Genomic DNA, 17878 nt, shown 5'->3' with positions numbered 1-17878 from the left:
CGAGAAATGAAAAATGGCTGCCGACAGAACATTAGTTTCTTCTGATACACTGACTGAAAGTCTTTGTAATTAAGTTTTACTAATAAACAAAGCTAAAAAGCTTTTTTTCTTCAGCAACAGAGGTTTACACTAAAACTATTGGATTTTTTATTCATAACAAATACACACACTCTATCAGACTCGGCGTGCTGCAACCATTGTTTCTTCTGTTACGTTGTACCTCTAAAACATCACTTTTTTGAAAGTGTGTGAAAAAAAACTATTTGCACACTCCATTTGATTTATGTTTTTTTCATTGTGTTCTTCAAGTTTGGAGCTCCAAAATATTCAATTCAACAAGGATTGTGCTATTCTGAATGCTTTTTACAATCAATGGAAAGTGGTTAACCCGACTGCCTACTCGCACACGCGTACAAGATTACGCTTCAAAGCATTAATTAAGTATCCATTGTAAAAATCTTGTAAAAAACAGTAATTTTATGTAACAACTGACTACATGCATTTAGGAGCTACATATGTTTGCATCTAATTGACTTCTAAACAAAACAATGAAGTATGAAAGTTTGATTCCGACAAAAGACTAGTATGTATTTGCAGATAGCGTTTATAAGAAAAAGAACATTTATTATTAATAAGAACAGCCTATATAAATGCATCTAAGAATATTATTTGGTAAGATCATGGTAAGGCAACAGAGTAGAATGAATTCGTAAGATACAATTACCTAGAGCATAACTAACACCACAAATATGTAGGAGCGTATTATAGTACAAATTATATATATATATATATATATGTGACATGACGCTCTATGAAATACTTTGCAGGCCTAAATCCTCAAAACCTTCTTATAAAGTCTGACTCGTGTATGGATAGTCTATTATCAGTAGTAAGATGGGGCCTTAGGATATAAGAAATATGTAACATATAGGGGTAGCTTCGCATAAGCCTTCAGGGTCAGGATATATAGCCTCTAACTTTTTAGTTTTATATTCTAATTCATAGAAACTTTATTAGCTTAATGCACCGCTCACTGGCATCAGTCTAATAATACCCTAGTCACTACCCTGTTCCCAAGGAAACTGGCGGTCACAAAAAATGGCATTATTAAATTCACAAAAATACTGTGGAAACAAAGCAGCACTAAAAAGATTTTGCAAAGGAGATCAGCTGGAGCTAGATGGATTGAGACAAGCTAGTATCACTCCCGGCAGCGCAGGGTCAGCTTTTTTTTAATCTCGCCGGAGCTGCTGGCAGCGGTAGATCCATTAAACTCTCAATGCTGAAAGTAGAACAATTACATACTAGACAAGCTTGCAATTGTCTAATAAAACTAGGAAACAAATCAAGTCACAAGCAAGACATTGATTCACTCGGAGAGTCATTGTCAATTTTTTGATCTAAATAAATAAATAGAGCAACTGCTAACCAGGACCCAGCCTCATCGCAGCTCGGTCCTTGTCACACCTTTTTTTCTATTGCTCGCTGTTATGTACTTTATTCAATGACATGAAACAAAAAACCAAACTATAAAATTTAAATGTAATTTTTCAAGTTGTGCTTAGACAAACCACATAAGGTTGGCATCCCTTATAGATTATGAAATTGGTGCTAATTTCAACAATAATTTGGGTCTTGTTTGTATTCCCTACATGTAAGGGGTGTGAAATTAAGGTACATACTACATGTTTAGGGGAATTTACAATTTTAAGAGAATACTGGTAGTTGTCGCCTTGATCTGGGACATAAGGGTGCAGAATAATCGGGTCAGGTAGAGTTTGTTCACAGTGGTTACAGATGATCTTACACAAAGTGTTAGTATATTTTATTAGAAAGTATGAGTATTTTTCTATTATTTGTTATTGTTTTTGATATTTGAAGTGCTCTGACAGCCAAAACGTTTCAAGATTAAATTCAACAAAACTTGATTGCAGTAAAAATGCTCAGAAAGATAAATATGCATCAAAATGATGACACTACTTGCAATCACCGCTTGCGTCTCTATTCTGCTGGTCTCTTTGAAACTATAGATGTCATAATGGTGCTTTCTTGAATCGGTAAACTGAATCGCTAATCTTGAAACACCCTGGCAGACAAATATTACATCATATTACATAAGCACCAGTTATTAGTGTACAGTTATCAGTGTACAGTTATCAGTGTACAGTTATCAATGTACAGTTATGAGTGTACAGTTATCAGTGTACAGTTATCAGTGTACAGTTATCAATGTACAGCTATCAGTGTACAGTTATCAGTGTACAGTTATCAGTGCACAGTTATCAGCAGACTGAATCAGTCTTCAGCATTCTCAAAGATGAATTTACGCAAAAATTTTGTAGATTTTATCAGAAAGTATCGGTATTTTTCTATCATTTGTGATTGTTTTTGAGGTTTGAGGTGATCAATGTTGAAATCGACAAGTCTTTATCGCGGTTTAAACGTTCAGATTCAAGCGAAAATTATGATGTCTGTAGTTGTAGATGTAATAGTCGATGAGATGTCTGTACACTTCGGTGAAGAGACTGACCGACAGAATAGAGACACGCAACGCTGCAGCTTAAATGCAAAAAAATCTTCTAAAATTTCAACTGCTCTGACAACTTCCTTGTTACTGCTGACTAAAAAATTAAATTTAAATGCCTATAAAATCATAGTTACAAGCCATCTACACAATTATAGCCTGAAAAACAATTATATCTGATGAAGGTCCCTCATGTCTGTTAACCTTTTACTGAGCTCTCCGAAAAAACACATGCGTATTATTTGTTATTGAAGAGCCTCTTTTTAAACAATTCTAATAATTGGATTATCATTACTGAAACTTGGTTGAGGTTCATTGCTATTATGTGCTCTCTACAGGGGAAGATGATGAGTGGCTCGTCCATATAAACATAGACCTTAAGGCTAAACTTAACCCTTTGCTCATTGAACCCGAGTCACTAAAACTTAAGAATCAAGAGCCAATCGGAGAGGGTAACTTTGGAAAGATTTATCTCGGCCAGCTCTACAAAGATCGGCAGGTCAAAACAGTGGCCGTCAAAACTTTAAAAGGTATTTACAATACAGATATTTCCAAAGATGGGGAGCTACAGCAGCGATAACAACTGGTGGCGCCATTTCAAATGTGTTTGTCTAGTTGTCTATTTTAATCCTGAAACAGTCAGATCATTTCAAACATTAAAAACAATAGCAAATGATAGAAAAATATCGATACTTTCTGATAAAATCTACTACAAGGTTGCAGGAAGCAGGATTCAAACTTGCCAAAAGTACATTTCTAATGAAAACTTTGAAAGCAAATAGTTGGTAGAAAATAATGAATAAGGTGCCAATAGTAGACAATCTGTATGATAAATACTATTACAAATGGATAAATATCTATGAACATTTCAATATTCAAAACTACAATCTTGTTACCCTTCAAAGAGTAAACCTGTGAGCATGAAACTGCAGAGGCAAGCGAGTGAATGACTAGACAGCTAAACAGCTCAGGCTGCTCAGCACACACGTGACCTTGTTAGCATACACGTGACCTTGTTAGTGGAAAGCTAGCAGAATTAATCACACTATCGATAAGCAGGTGAGGTTAGATTTATGAAAGACAAGCTGTTTTTACTAGTTAGCAAAAGGGGAAGGCAAACTTATGTTTTAACATGGCGTAAGAATTTACAGTGATTTATAGTGATGTATACCATAAATATTATCATAGTTATATTAAACATCATGAATATTATCATAGCTATATTAAACATCATGAATATTATCATAGTTATATGATATACTATAGATATAATCATAGTTATATTATATACCATAGATACTGTCATAGTTACTGTATATTATACCATAGATATTATCATAGTTATATTATATACCATAGATACTATCATAGTTATATTATACCATAGATACTATCATAGTTATATTATACCATAGATACTATCATAGTTATATTATATACCATAGACACTATCATAGTTATATTATATACCATAGAAACTATCATAGTTATATTGTATGCGATAGGTATTATTATCGCGATACAATATAGTCAAACTTGAGATATAAAGTTAACCGATACAATACAGTCAATCTTGAGATACAAAGTTAACCGATACAATACAGTCAAACTTGAGATACAAAGTTAACCGATACAATACAGTCAAACTTGAGATACAAAGTTAACCGATACAATACAGTCAAACTTGAGATACAAAGTTAACCGATACAATACAGTCAAACTTGAGATACAAAGTTAACCGATACAATACAGTCAAGCTTGAGATACAAAGTTAACCGATACAATACAGTCAAACTTCAGATACAAAGGTAGCTGACTGACATGTGCTTCAATTCTGGAGCATATACTCCAATAAGAACTAAGTATTTTGATTAATTCGTCCCAAAGCTTCATATTGTCAAGAAATACACTTAAAATAATTACACCTCGCATTAAAACAAATACGATATATAAAACCATGTAAAAATTAAATATCAAAAACTAACTAATAAGCAAAACAGTAAAGAATATAATAATCAATAAAAATGCATTTGTATTGTCAATATGTCTTTTGTTAAAAACAGGCTAATTGGAGAGTAGCTTAAACAGCGCAGAGAAAAGCAGTTATAGCTAAAGATCTTGATAGGAATACAGACGCTCTCCAACTTACGAACGAGTTACGTTCCGAATGATTGTTCGTAAGGTGAATTCATTCGTAAGCTGCTTCAGTGCTATATTTTGTATTATAATTTATGTTTAAGGCCTATATAAGTATATTGAAGGTTTATATAAGTATGTTTAAGGCTTGTATAAGTAACCTGTATTGGTTTGTACAACACTTTAATAAAATGGAGAGAATACTGTGGTGGACGCCGGGCCATGACACTGCATTTCTTATTTAGTGTATGTGTTGTCCTTTCGTTGTTGTCTTATTTTATTGTATGTGTTGTCCTTTTATTATATCGTTGTTTCACTTGTGATGCTATTACTTATCGTCACTTATATTGTTGTCATACCAACGCACTAGCGATCCTATTTATTCACCTTGTTAGCCGGTGTTCTTACCGTTTGCCGTTAGCCGGAATGGTTGATATTATTGCATATAAATGAGCGCGCTCACTTAGTTGAGCAGAGCAGATAGCTGTACACTCGTCGGCTAGTGAAATTTCCTTTGCTAATAAAAAGCTGAATGAAACTACACGCACTCTCTTCTCTTTATTCATTAGTTTAGATCGTGCCAAGTAAAGGCCGACAAATTCCTTTACGATACGTACAGAAAAATAAATAAGTTCTTTGTGCACTGGAGATATGTTCACGCACTTATGCACTGCAACGAACTGGGCAGAGGAAGGTGGATGTTGGTTGGTGCTTCCGAGTAGGGCCTCTTTCCGCCGCTAATACGTCAGTAATACCTCCACTAATAGCGTCGGTATTAGCGGCGGACATACGCGCAGACATGTTCGTATGTACCGTTGTTCGTAACTCGAATGTTCGTAAGTAGGGGAGCTTCTGTACAAAGGCAGTCTAACTTAGATCTTGCCAATTTTAAATTAACATTTGCTTATGAACTTTTTAGATTCAATGATTTTTAATTTTTGCCAACCAGTTACGATGAGCTACCTCTCCACTTTAACTTGCTCGTGTGCTTTTATTTGATTTCTTTTTAATTTCTTCATCCCTAAAGGTGGCTTCAGATACGTTTTAGAGAATTGATCCAAAATACGCTTGCTTATTTTTTTTTATAATATTCTGTTTTAATGCAAAGGAAAACATTGTTTTTCTTTGCATCAAAACTACTACTTGTACTACTCTTTTTAGAATTCTTGACTTCAATTATAACATAAAATCAAATTATTTGAAGAACTGCGAACATAGGCACTAATTTAAAAAACCACAATGTTTTAAAAAACATCAAATATCATATGTTAGAAATTTATTTGTATGGCGAAACGAATTTTGCCTCAAATCATTTGTATGTAGAGACGGTCACAAGTCGTTTGAGGTTTGACTGTATGCCATTATTAGCATCATCGGTATTATCATAGTTACAAAACTCTAGCCTTTGATTTAAATGTACGTGACACTAACAAGTTGGGCCAAGTTAAAGCAACACTTGATTGTTAGCGGAAAGAAGCTGTTCAGTTAGTGACACACAAAAATGGTTAGCCAACAACACACTGCTCTTAGATCGTCATAGTTACCGTGTATACAGGAAAATGGAACTCGTTGCCCCTCTAGTGTTTAGCTAATGAGAAAAGAAGTTCAGGTAAAATGGTTAAAGAATCCAGAAATCGAAAAGGTAACAAAGTTTGACAGGAAGGATATCGTGAGACAGTTATAATCTGGTTTAAAATACACTGACGACTGACAAATTGGGTAAGAAAAGGAAAGTACGAAATGACAAATGGCTCATTTAATTGATGAGTAGAACAGTGTATGTGCAGTAATGAATTTCATACTAATCAATTTGTTGAGCAAGATTTACCTACATACCTCAAGGAATCTAACAGACATTTAACTAATCACGAAAAATGCAACCACAGTGCCATATACAATGAGCTAAATTGATTCAGTATTTCATGCTGTTCTGCAACGTAATGGCCAATAAAGAATCAACTTCATACAAAATTATTTCCTCTGCCATGAACATGAGATTTATTTAGCCAAGACCATGTCAATATTGACATTTGCAAGGATTTAACATATTAATGAGATAGGTGGATGAAGGGTACTGAGCATCAATGCTACGGGTGCCTATATACACATCCCATTTAAGTCGATGATTTTCAAAATACATTACGCAATAAAACTACAACTACAAGAACACCACAACAAATTACTCAAACAAAACCTCAGCATCACATGGCTGTAACATTTCCTCTAACACTGGCAACCTCCAAACGCTTCACATTACAAGACATTCAAGACTCCAGGCAGCAAAGGTGGTGAGTTCAACAGTCGATGCTGCTTACCTGACATGTGACTTGCTCTTAGACTGCTTTCTAGATCCGCTGCCGGTTAGACTGGGTAATGATCCCGGATTGGCCGGCCCTCCAGCAGCCTCACTTGCATACTTGAGATTGGTGTACTACGAAGAAAAGGTTGGTTCATATTAAAGCACACATAACAACATACAACGATAAAGTTCGAAAGCCTTGGTATGACAAAGTAGATATAACTCAAGTTACAGTATGTAGGCAGCAGTCAGCGTGAATTAAGTTATGTACAAGGTGTTAGTTATTAGTAGATATGACTCGAGTTATATACAAGAGGTTAGTATTAGTAGATATGACTAGAGGTATGTACAAGGTGTTAGTATTAGTAGATATGACTAGAGTTATGTACAAGGTGTTAGTTATTAGTAAATATGACTCAAGTTATATACAAGATGTTAGTAATTGTAGATATGACTCAAGTTATGTACAAGGTGTTAGTATTAGTAGATATGACTCAAGTTATATACAAGGTGTTGGTTATTAGTAGATATGACTAGAGGTATGTACAAGGTGTTAGTATTAGTAGATATGACTCAAGTTATATACAAGGTGTTAGTATTAGTAGATATGACTAGAGGTATGTACAAGGTGTTAGTATTAGTAGATGTGACTCGAGTTATATACAAGGTGTTGGTATTAGTAGATATGACTAGAGGTATGTACAAGGTGTTAGTATTAGTAGATGTGACTCGAGTTATGTACAATGTGTTAGTATTAGTAGATATGACTAGAGGTATGTACAAGGTGTTAGTTATTAGTAGATGTGACTCGAGTTATGTACAAGGTGTCAGCCATAGCTTTAGTAGCGTCTTTGACAAAGTGAGACACTATCGATCAAGATCAGAGAAAAAAATATATATACAGTCAAACATGGATAACTCGAACTTCAAGGGACCGAGCAAAAGTGTTCGAATTATCAGAGCATTCAAGTTATCAGAGCACTGTCACAAGTCCATATATTTACTTATTTATTAGTAAATACATGTACATATACAAACTATAATATAAATCAAAAGCACAAATGGCTTGTTTCAAATTAAATGCTTCTAATGTAAAGTTTAAAACGTTTTCATGAAAAAGTATAGAGATTTTTCTATCACTTGAGATTGGTTTGTTGTTTGAGGTGATGTTATTGCCAGGACGTTTTTCAGATTGACATTGGCAAAACTTGATCGTTGTTGAAATGCTCAAAAGAAAAGACATTTTTTTCTTTTGGGGTTTTACCCACCATCAATTTTGCCGTTTTTTCTTGAAGTTTATGCAGATTACCTTACTTTACCTGGGATTCGTTAAGAGCAACACTCCGAGGCAGTTCAATTAGAAGTTTTACGAGGTTTTACGGTACATTCTATATCACTCACGCTTTTTTAATAAATACTTATTGAATGTACACACGTATTCTGTGTTTAGGTCAAACGATGAATAGTTTTTTGTAGCTCAGACAAAGTATACGTTTAATTACAACATTTTTTAAGACGTTTTAAACATTCAACATTCCGACGTTGATTCAACACGGAATCAACGTCGGAAAACTATTCATCACGGGCTAGCCGAGTCACGCACTCAAGGATTTTCGCCACGCACATACAAAACAACATGCGATTTTTGTTTTGTATGTGCGTGGCGAAAATTCTTGCGCGCGTGACCCGGCTAGCCCGTGCTATTCATCGTATCGCAGTATAAATCAAATTTCACCAAACTTTTAGAAAAGTCGTTGACAAAAATATTTTGCCGATGGTGGTAATAACGACGCTTATGAATTACGAAAAGATGAAGTTTACCTCTATGGCTTTGAATAAAGTGATTTTCTAAAGCGAAAACAACCGTTTCGGTAGCTGTTGGGCAAAAAAACAGTTCGAATTAACAGTGTTGAGTTCGAGTTATCTAAAGCAATTTATCATTACGTGGGAACAGACCAAAGGAAATGTTCGAATTAACCATGTGTTCGAGCTATCCGTGGACGAGTTATCCATGTTTGACTGTATTTGATTAATATATATATATACATATATATACATGTATATTAGTAATGAACTTAGAAAAGAAACAAATGAAATCACATTTTACTCAAAGCTGTTGTATTTTTAGCTATGTAATTTTGCCAAGGATTCTTAAAATATTCATGATGATTTCTGATAGCCAAATGTTTAGAGTAAGTTTGAGTATAAATATTGAGTCAGTTCTCAGTAGTATCGTCCAGACCACAACATCGTTACAGATAGTTCTCAGTAGTATCGTCCAGAGCACAACATCGTTACAGATAGTTCTCAGTAGTATCGTCCAGACCACAACATCGTTACAGATAGTTCTCAGTAGTATCGTCCAGACCACAACATCGTTACAGATAGTTCTTGGTAGTATCGTCCAGACCACAACATCGTTACAGATAGTTTTTGGTAGTATCGTCCAGACCACAACATCGTTACAGATAGTTCTTGGTAGTATCGTCCAGACCACAACATCGTTACAGATCAAAAAGGATAAAAATGAAGAGAGGATCACAAATCTTTACAATTGATCTCACTCTCTTACATCATACACCGTACTTATATACTTACTCTCTTACATCATACACCATACTTATATACTTACTCACTCTCTTACATCATACACCGTACTTATATACTTACTTTCTTACATCATACGCCGTACTTATATACTCACTCTCTTACATCATACACCGTACTTATATACTTACTCTCTTACATCATACACCGTACTTATATACTTACTCTCTTACATCATACGCCGTACTTATATACTTACTCACTCTCTTACATCATACACCATACTTATATACTTACTCTCTTACATCATACGCCATACTTATATACTTACTCTCTTACATCATACACCGTACTTATATACTTACTCTCTTACATCATACACCGTACTTATATACTTACTCTCTTACACCATACACCGTACTTATATACTTACTGACAGTTGAAAACTGCTTTCTTTTTAAAACTTGTCCAAACTTTGTAACAAGCTTAAGGACTTGCAGAGTTTAAATTTTAGCACTGTGTATCACGGGTATGAAAACTCTACGATTAAAAATATAAAGCACTATTTAATCTATGCATTCTAGGGGTGGAACAGCGATACTACTCCGTGCTGTCATGGCCAATACGCACACTTGCTTTAACTCTCTGTCAAGTGGAAATGTACACTTGACAGTGTGTATGTTGTATGTTGTGTATGTGTTGTATGTCATCAGAAAGGTATAATTCCTATAAACATACACATACACTTGGTGTATGTGTATATTTTATAGGAATTATACCTTTCAGATGAGGGTTTGCCTGCAGGTCTGCCTACATGGAACATATGAACGAGTGCCTCTCAACAATATCTATTCCGGTGCAGTGAAAATGTAAAAGTAGATGGTAAGAGAGAGACGGGATACTAACAATAAAAACAAAACTAAGAAAAAAATAGTTTTTGGAGAAAAGATCAAGAAAAAAAGTAAAGATTATAAGAAATGCAAAAAAAATTAGCAAAACAATGAGAAAAGAAGAAACGAGAGATTGATAGAAAAGCTCAGATACCTCTCTATTGTGGCTCTGTCGTTCCGCCAACCTCCGCTGGGTAACCGTCTCTTTGTAGTGTTGAATAGCTATGTAGACAAATTTATACTGGCCCTCCGTCTGCACCATACCTGACCTCTGTGACCTCACACTCAAAATCGTTTTTTGTATGTCTATATCACAGTCGAGACCTGTATCACAGACAATATGTATTACTACCCTTACTGTATGTTTATATACCAGTTGAGATATGTATAACAGACAATATGTATTACTACAGTTACTGTATGTTTATATACCAGTTGAGATATGTTTCACAGCCAATATGTATTCCTACACCTACTGTATGTTTATATACCAGTTGAGATATGTTTCACAGCCAATATGTATTCCTACACCTACTGTATGTTTATATACCAGTTGAGATCTGTATCACAGACAACATGTATTCCTACAGTTACTGTATGTTTATATACCAGTTGAGATATGTATAACAGACAATATGTATTACTACAGTTACTGTATGTTTATATACCAGTTGAGATATGTTTCACAGCCAATATGTATTCCTACACCTACTGTATGTTTATATACCAGTTGAGATCTGTATCATAGACAACATGTTTTCCTACAGTTACTGTATGTTTATATACCAGTTGAGCTCTGTATCACAGACAATATGAAATGCTACAGTTAAAAATTGGAACAAACAGGCTGAAAGCTCGTAGGCAGCTATGCACGCAAAATTTGATTGGTAGAAGCCGTCAATCAAACAGTCCAAGATGTTGAATACTTGATCATGTACATTTGACTCAAGAAATATCCATTAGCTTGCACCAAGGTGTTCCAACAAAAGTCTGTCACACTGCCAAGACAGATAGAGGGAAGACCAGAAATCTGTATCTTTACAAATAAAAAGTGATGACAAGTAGAAAGAATCCTGACATCAGTGACACAAGCAGCCACTCAGTTGTTACGGAGATAGGTTAGTTACATGAAATTATTAAATCCCTGTAAACTGCGTGGATCTCCTGATGCCCCAAGCGTCAACTTGGCATGAGCTAAGTTGTCAATGAACAATACAACTTGACACTAATCGTGAAGTTGTCATTAAGTGTCAATGGACACCTAGTGGCTAGGTAAAATGGTGTTAAGTTCTGTTATCATCAACTGTTATCGGGACAAGTAAAATGAGTGTCTGAACCTAATAATGTTATAGGCCATCTATTGGGTGTTAATAGCTGATTTTAGTTGTGTGAAGGCTTTCCTAGAGCTTGTCATATTACGCTGAGAACTCCTTTAAAATGTAAATAATCATGAATAAGGATAATGTATAGCGGCGGTAAGGACCCAAGATTGTAGAACCATGCACAAGTGATCATATTAACTTAGGAGGATCTCATCTTACCATACAGGAACCAATACGTGATTAACGCCTTCCAATGCAAAAGATAAGAGATAATCCGAGTGATCTAAGCGGGTTGTGCGTCAGAGAGTCTATTTTGATTCCGCATATCTCTAGATCTGACAGTCCCAAAAGTTACAAATCAGCTTATTTTCTCCTGACAGCTGTCACAACGTACTACGAAGTGGTATCTGGAGACAGCTGGATTATTAGTTGACAAACAAGAAGTTTCCAACAATCGAGCAATGGTAATCCTTTTCTCCAATTCATATAGCAGCTTTCTCTTGCGTACTATGAACATATATTTCTAAGCGGTGTAGCTAAAGCATCTAAATATTTTAGTTGTAGTAAAAAGTGGACATCAAGTGGTATCAGCATTTCGCACTTTAGTTTTTATTTTATGGCGCCCAAGGTAGCTTATAAATAAAGCTCTTTTACAAACCTCGGATAAGACTTTGTGGCTTGCCAGTAGCGATAAGACTTTGTGGTCTTTTAGAGGTTGTGGGTGAGTACAACTTTTACAGTCGGATGACCTTCTTACCACTATCCGATTATCGAAAGCAAAGAAGCTATTTTCTCTTTCACGAGAGTTACAGAAGTTCACCTCATTAGACCCAGAAAAAAAGGCCGGTACGTTGCCAGTTTTTATTAATGAAGTCTTTAGTAAAGTTAATGCAAAAGAACCTAAAAACATATCGTCAGATGTAATCCAATATGGAGCATGAATCGTTCAAGTTATAGCAGTTATCTGTAGTTTGTGTGAGAAATACGCCAAGAAACGTGTCATAATCTGATTTTTATTTCCTGCATCTGGTGACTGTTTGCTAAAATAAAAATTTAATCTATTTGCACTTCTATTTATCGCTCTTCTACCACTAATCCAGATACTAAGCGCTTGTAATACACTCATTAAATTGTTTTAAAGGCTTTAATATAATTTTCTTGAAGTAAAACAACTTTGTCGTCTAATTGTAAGAGCAATATCTTGTTACAGAAGCCTGGAAAAACACAACCTGGAAAAAAGAACCACATCTTAATGCTAAATGAATCACATCACTAAATTTTTCAATGGCAAATACTTCAAGTTTAAAAAGATTTAACCAGTCAGGACTAGACCATGTATATATGTACTTTATAAAGACAACAATATAGAAAGCTATCTACACATGCATTTGTGCTAAGAAATATAGCGCACAATTCCTAGATAGTTTAAGAGTTGATACATATATATATATATATCTATTTATATATATATAAAAGTTATACTTATACACATTAGTAAAAATAGTGCTCAATGTTTTGAGTAAAAACAGGGCTGATATAAAACTATGTGTACTAAAAATCTACAAGTTTTGTTAAAACATTTTATTACTTAAAGTTTCGTGTGTTAGGCTAATGACATATATATATATATATATATATATATATATGTCATTAGATGTACATGATACTTTCAATTCATATAATAACCATACATTAGGTATTCTATCAGTTCCTATAAACAGTGCAAGAATTTGACACTGAAACGTTGTAGCTGTCAGGTACTAATGCCCTGGCAGTCTTGTGTGCCGTGAGAATTCGTCAAGTACGGCGATAAAGCGCAGAGAGCAAGAATACAAACAACTATTCTTAAATGCTACAAGGCTGGTGATTAGCCCGGATGTAAGAGAGTTGGGCTGCCAAGCTGCGGGTCAGGAGTTCAAATCTCGTACACTGCTATCCTCTTTTTCCAACCTAGAACAGCGGCTTCAAACAGACAGACGGACACGCTTATATCACGTCTTATACCACTGATTATGGTAAAGACTAGCTGAAGGCCCAGCGTTGCACGGATAATAAAATAACTAGCCGATGAGTTTGAGTAACTTAAGCTAGTAACTTAAACTCATCTAAATTTTTACCATAAGAGCCATGAAGCCAGCTTGACGTTATGCGTAATGACATTACATGTAACGTCAAACTGGCCAATCCTTCGTTTTTTCGTGACATCATTTTATCGTTGTCGGCCATCTTTATAGACAATTTTATTGTTAGAAACACGAAGCTTTTGCAATGATCTTTTGAAAACGATGCTTTTGTTCGCAATTTTTTTATTATAGTATCAAAACAATACCAAAAAGTACTAATAAATAAAAGAAAAATGATCGGTTTCTACAAATATGGCAGCTTCTTCGTGAATGAGCACATGTGCAAACAACTTGATGACGTCAAAAAAACGATGGATTGTATTTTCGCAAGAACTACATAAGTATGTGCACAATTATTCATTGCTACGACCAGTTGGACACGTAGTTGGACGATCTAAGTTCAAATCCAGTCGAAAGCGGATTTTTCATTCCTAAAACTTTATCGCTGTAACTGGACACAGGAATGACAGATGACAGCCAAACACTGAGATTTACAGATATAGATTAACAGGTGTTATTTTGCAACCAGGAATTTAGTTAACATATAGGGTGCAGTAACAAATCATCAGTTATAAGTTGTATGTCAAATACAGAATAATTAATACAAAACTCATTGTGTAGCAACTGCGATCATTTATAACAGCACTTGCGAGGAAGTGTTGCTCAAACAACATTTGACAGATGGCATGATCGGTCAACTCATTTATGAATACTTGCATGATCTCTAGCCTTTGGCTTTGATTCATATCACTTCTAACCTTAGGTCTTCAGTTCAGCAAATCTTTATTGAGGGTTTGAGCCGACATTTTTGTAAATAATTTAGAAGGATAAATGAGGGTCTCTGACTCCGGTTTTTAGTATCATATTGATCATGTTGATCCGCAAAAGTTAGCTAACAACAGATATTTCTGCATAATGAAGCGACGGTGTTTGAAACAGGAAACAGTTCCAAATGCTCCAAACTTTAGTAGATTTTATCAGAAAATAGTTTTTTTTTTTATCATTTGCGTTTGTTTTTTATGTTTGAGGTGATCTGACTGCCAGGATGTTTCAAGATTAAAATTGACACAACTTGATCCCGGTTAAAACAATCAGAAAAAATATACATGCAAAATGACATCGCTATTTGCTATCATTGCTATAGTTGATATCAGCTATTACATTCAAGTTGCAGCTTTGCGGGTCTCTATTCTGTCTCTTTGCAACTATAGATGTTATAATCACCCTTTTCCTTGATCTGAGTGTTTTAACCACGGTCAATCAAGTTTTGTCGAATTTAATCACGAAACATTCTTGCAGTCAGCTCACCTCACACATCAAAAACAATCGTGAATGATCAAAAAATACTGATACTTTCTGATAAAATTTACAGAAATCTTGTACAAGTTTATCTTTAAACATTTGATAGCTGCTGTGATATAGCAGGACGATTATTTAGCGTGTCGACTCAATGCTGATAGGTTGGTGTGAGAAAGAATATATCAATAAAACATAATATCTAAGACAATTGTTTGTAAGAAATCCAGGATAACAGGAAGAATTTTACAAATATAGATGTAACAAATAAAAAGTAACGCTTAACGAACTTCATGAGAGCTCGACTCCATCCTGGCCATAACGTAATCATGCCACAAATATTTGTGTTTGGGCAAAGGTTTTTAGAGTTTTGAAGAATTGCTTAAAAACTGGACATTGAATAAATGCCTGCGTTATGTTTCCTTGTAAAAGATAAGGGGTCGATCAACATATAAACAGAAGCTCATGATTCTGAAAGCTGGAAATCCAACGCGTGTCCTTTAAAGGTTGACTTGCAACAAAATTCACATTACAGTTATTTGGTATCAAAAGATTCACCATGTCTTACTCTGTTGTGTTGTAGGTGCCAAATATGTGGAAGTGTGATTACAAGCTCTTAAAAGCTAAAAAACGAACAGGTAATCGCAGCCACATGAGACCGCCGTAGTTTGGATTCGCTTACCAAAACGGCTCAAATGGGACGTAGTTGTTACAGGATGGTTTCTGTTTACACTTTCATGCAACCTCATTCGTCGAAATATTTTCACAAATATACTTCATGCATTCAATAAAACTATGTCTATTGTTCTTACGCGTCTGTTTTATCGTCATTGTTATGCTGTCACTTTTAGCACTGATATCTTATAACTTACCGTAAAAAATCGTTAAACTTTTTAACCTTACCTCGAAGGAGTACATATCATTGTCTGATAATCATGACGAGCCTGTTGGTCACTTGTGACAATCGAAAAGTGCTGCAGAAATTATTTTTGAAGTATTGGGTCACATGATCAGATTACGACTTGACGATTGAATAATGCCGAAACAAAACTGTAAAGTAGCAAGCATCTATATTTGATACGGGGTCTTCGGTAAAACCCGAAGTGTTTGTGATAAACTAGTGCTACGATAAGTTTTATATTGAGCTTTTTATTGGCCTTTCAATTCACGTGAGAATATCACGTGACAAGACGATATCCAAACTGTAATGAATACGTCAGATAAATAAAGAGATTCCAATCTACGGCGGCTTTTCGTTTTTGAGCTTTTAAGAGCTTGTAATCACATTTCCACGTATTTGGCACCTACAACACAACATAGTAGGACGTGCTGAATCTTTTGATACCAAATAACTGTAGTGTGAATTTCGTTGCAAGTCAACCTTTAAGGTTTTCAAATATTGCTTTTTTATCAAAAGACCCTACATATCTACACCTACATATATATCTACATCTAACTATTTACCTTTAGACTCAAGATCTATGTCTAACAGAATCCTCTCAGTAATAGTCAAACTCATTCCAAAGTTCAAAGATGTTTCAATTTTATTGTCAATATGCGTTCCATTTCTTGTGGTCCTTTGTTGGGTGGGAATAAATCTGTAACAACTCTTATCTATTGAGATTTATCCACATAAGTTTTTTTAATATATAACAATGTTACAAAAATGGATCCACCCTATTATTGTTTCTTATTTGCTGTATGTGTGCGTGTAAGTAGGTAAGTACCATTTTTACAGTCAAATGCCCTTCTTGTTACCATCTGATAATGGAAAGCAAAAAAGACTATTTCCTCTTTCACGAGAGGCACGGAAGTTCACACTTTCAGACCCCAGAATAAAAGGCTGGTGCGTTGCTCAGGACCTTATGCCAGCTTTTATTGATGAATTCTCAGACTTATTCTCGAGAGTATGTAATATACTAAATGTAGAATGAAGTATAATATATAAAAAATAAAGTGTACTTAGGCTATTAGTCAATTCACTATAAATTTGGTTCAAGCAGATATAAAAATGCTCTCATCAGGTGATAGATTTATCAGGTTATCGCCTGATGAGAATAGATCTATATTGGGTTTGAAACAAAGTTGTAGAGATTGAATAATAGATAAGTGCTATTTATATTTCATATCAAAACATATTTACACATTCATAGAAATGTACTTCTCACTAGCAAAAAATGCCATGTTAGAAAAGACACCGGAATTGTAAAACAAACAGTTGAAAGCAGGATCCAGTAAGGCTAATAGCCCGGAACAACCACGTATCAAGAGCAACCACGTATCAATTACAGCTGGGCTAAGAGCCTAAGATACAGGCAAGAATCTGCTGTGTGGACAGGGGTGTGACCAATGAATCAGGATTAGAATATAAGCTATTTGTACCTCCATAGAATCATGTTGGAAGAATGACCAAGCTTTAACGAAGAATATTGACCAAACAGAGTTAGATGAAAGGACAAAGCGGCGGGAAGCATTATGGAATATATCCAATTGATAGTACAAAGCCTGATGCAAGACCAGTCAATTAATGTGCATGTATGATAATATTGTATGATTCATTCGGACTCGAAGTCACAGCAATACAGCCAAGCTGTTTGACTACTCGATCGGAGGTATCGCATAACTAGGTAAATATCTCATAACCTTTTGGCAGCAGTCTTTGTTTCGTTTCCATGACAACAGATTTAACTCATGATAGGAAAAGTATAAAGATTTTTCTGCACTGATTATTTTTGCTATGA

General features: G+C 34.9%; 1 protein-coding gene across 2 annotated transcripts in view; it reads right to left on the bottom strand.

Annotated features, from left to right (window-relative positions):
- Nucleotides 1–589: 589 nt before the first annotated feature.
- LOC137404697 (tyrosine-protein phosphatase non-receptor type 11-like) overlaps nt 590–17878 on the bottom strand; it is a 43239-nt gene continuing 25950 nt past the window's right edge. Inside the window, exons 13-16 of one of the 2 annotated variants that reach the window (XM_068090932.1) lie at nt 10551–10720; nt 6976–7091; nt 6205–6248; nt 590–1282 (exon numbers count right to left, since the gene is read on the bottom strand). In XM_068090932.1, coding sequence (XP_067947033.1) covers nt 6245–6248; nt 6976–7091; nt 10551–10720 — 290 coding nt within the window. In that variant the 3' untranslated portion in view covers nt 590–1282; nt 6205–6244. The remainder of the gene's footprint in view (nt 1283–6204; nt 6249–6975; nt 7092–10550; nt 10721–17878) is intronic. The other variant, XM_068090931.1, reaches the window with a different exon arrangement.

Source organism: Watersipora subatra, chromosome 9 (genome assembly GCF_963576615.1).
Source record: "Watersipora subatra chromosome 9, tzWatSuba1.1, whole genome shotgun sequence".
Classification (NCBI taxonomy): Eukaryota; Metazoa; Bryozoa; class Gymnolaemata; order Cheilostomatida; family Watersiporidae; genus Watersipora; species Watersipora subatra.
The sequence above is the reverse complement of the archived record's forward strand: the minus strand, read 5'-3'. Positions and strand labels throughout refer to the sequence as shown.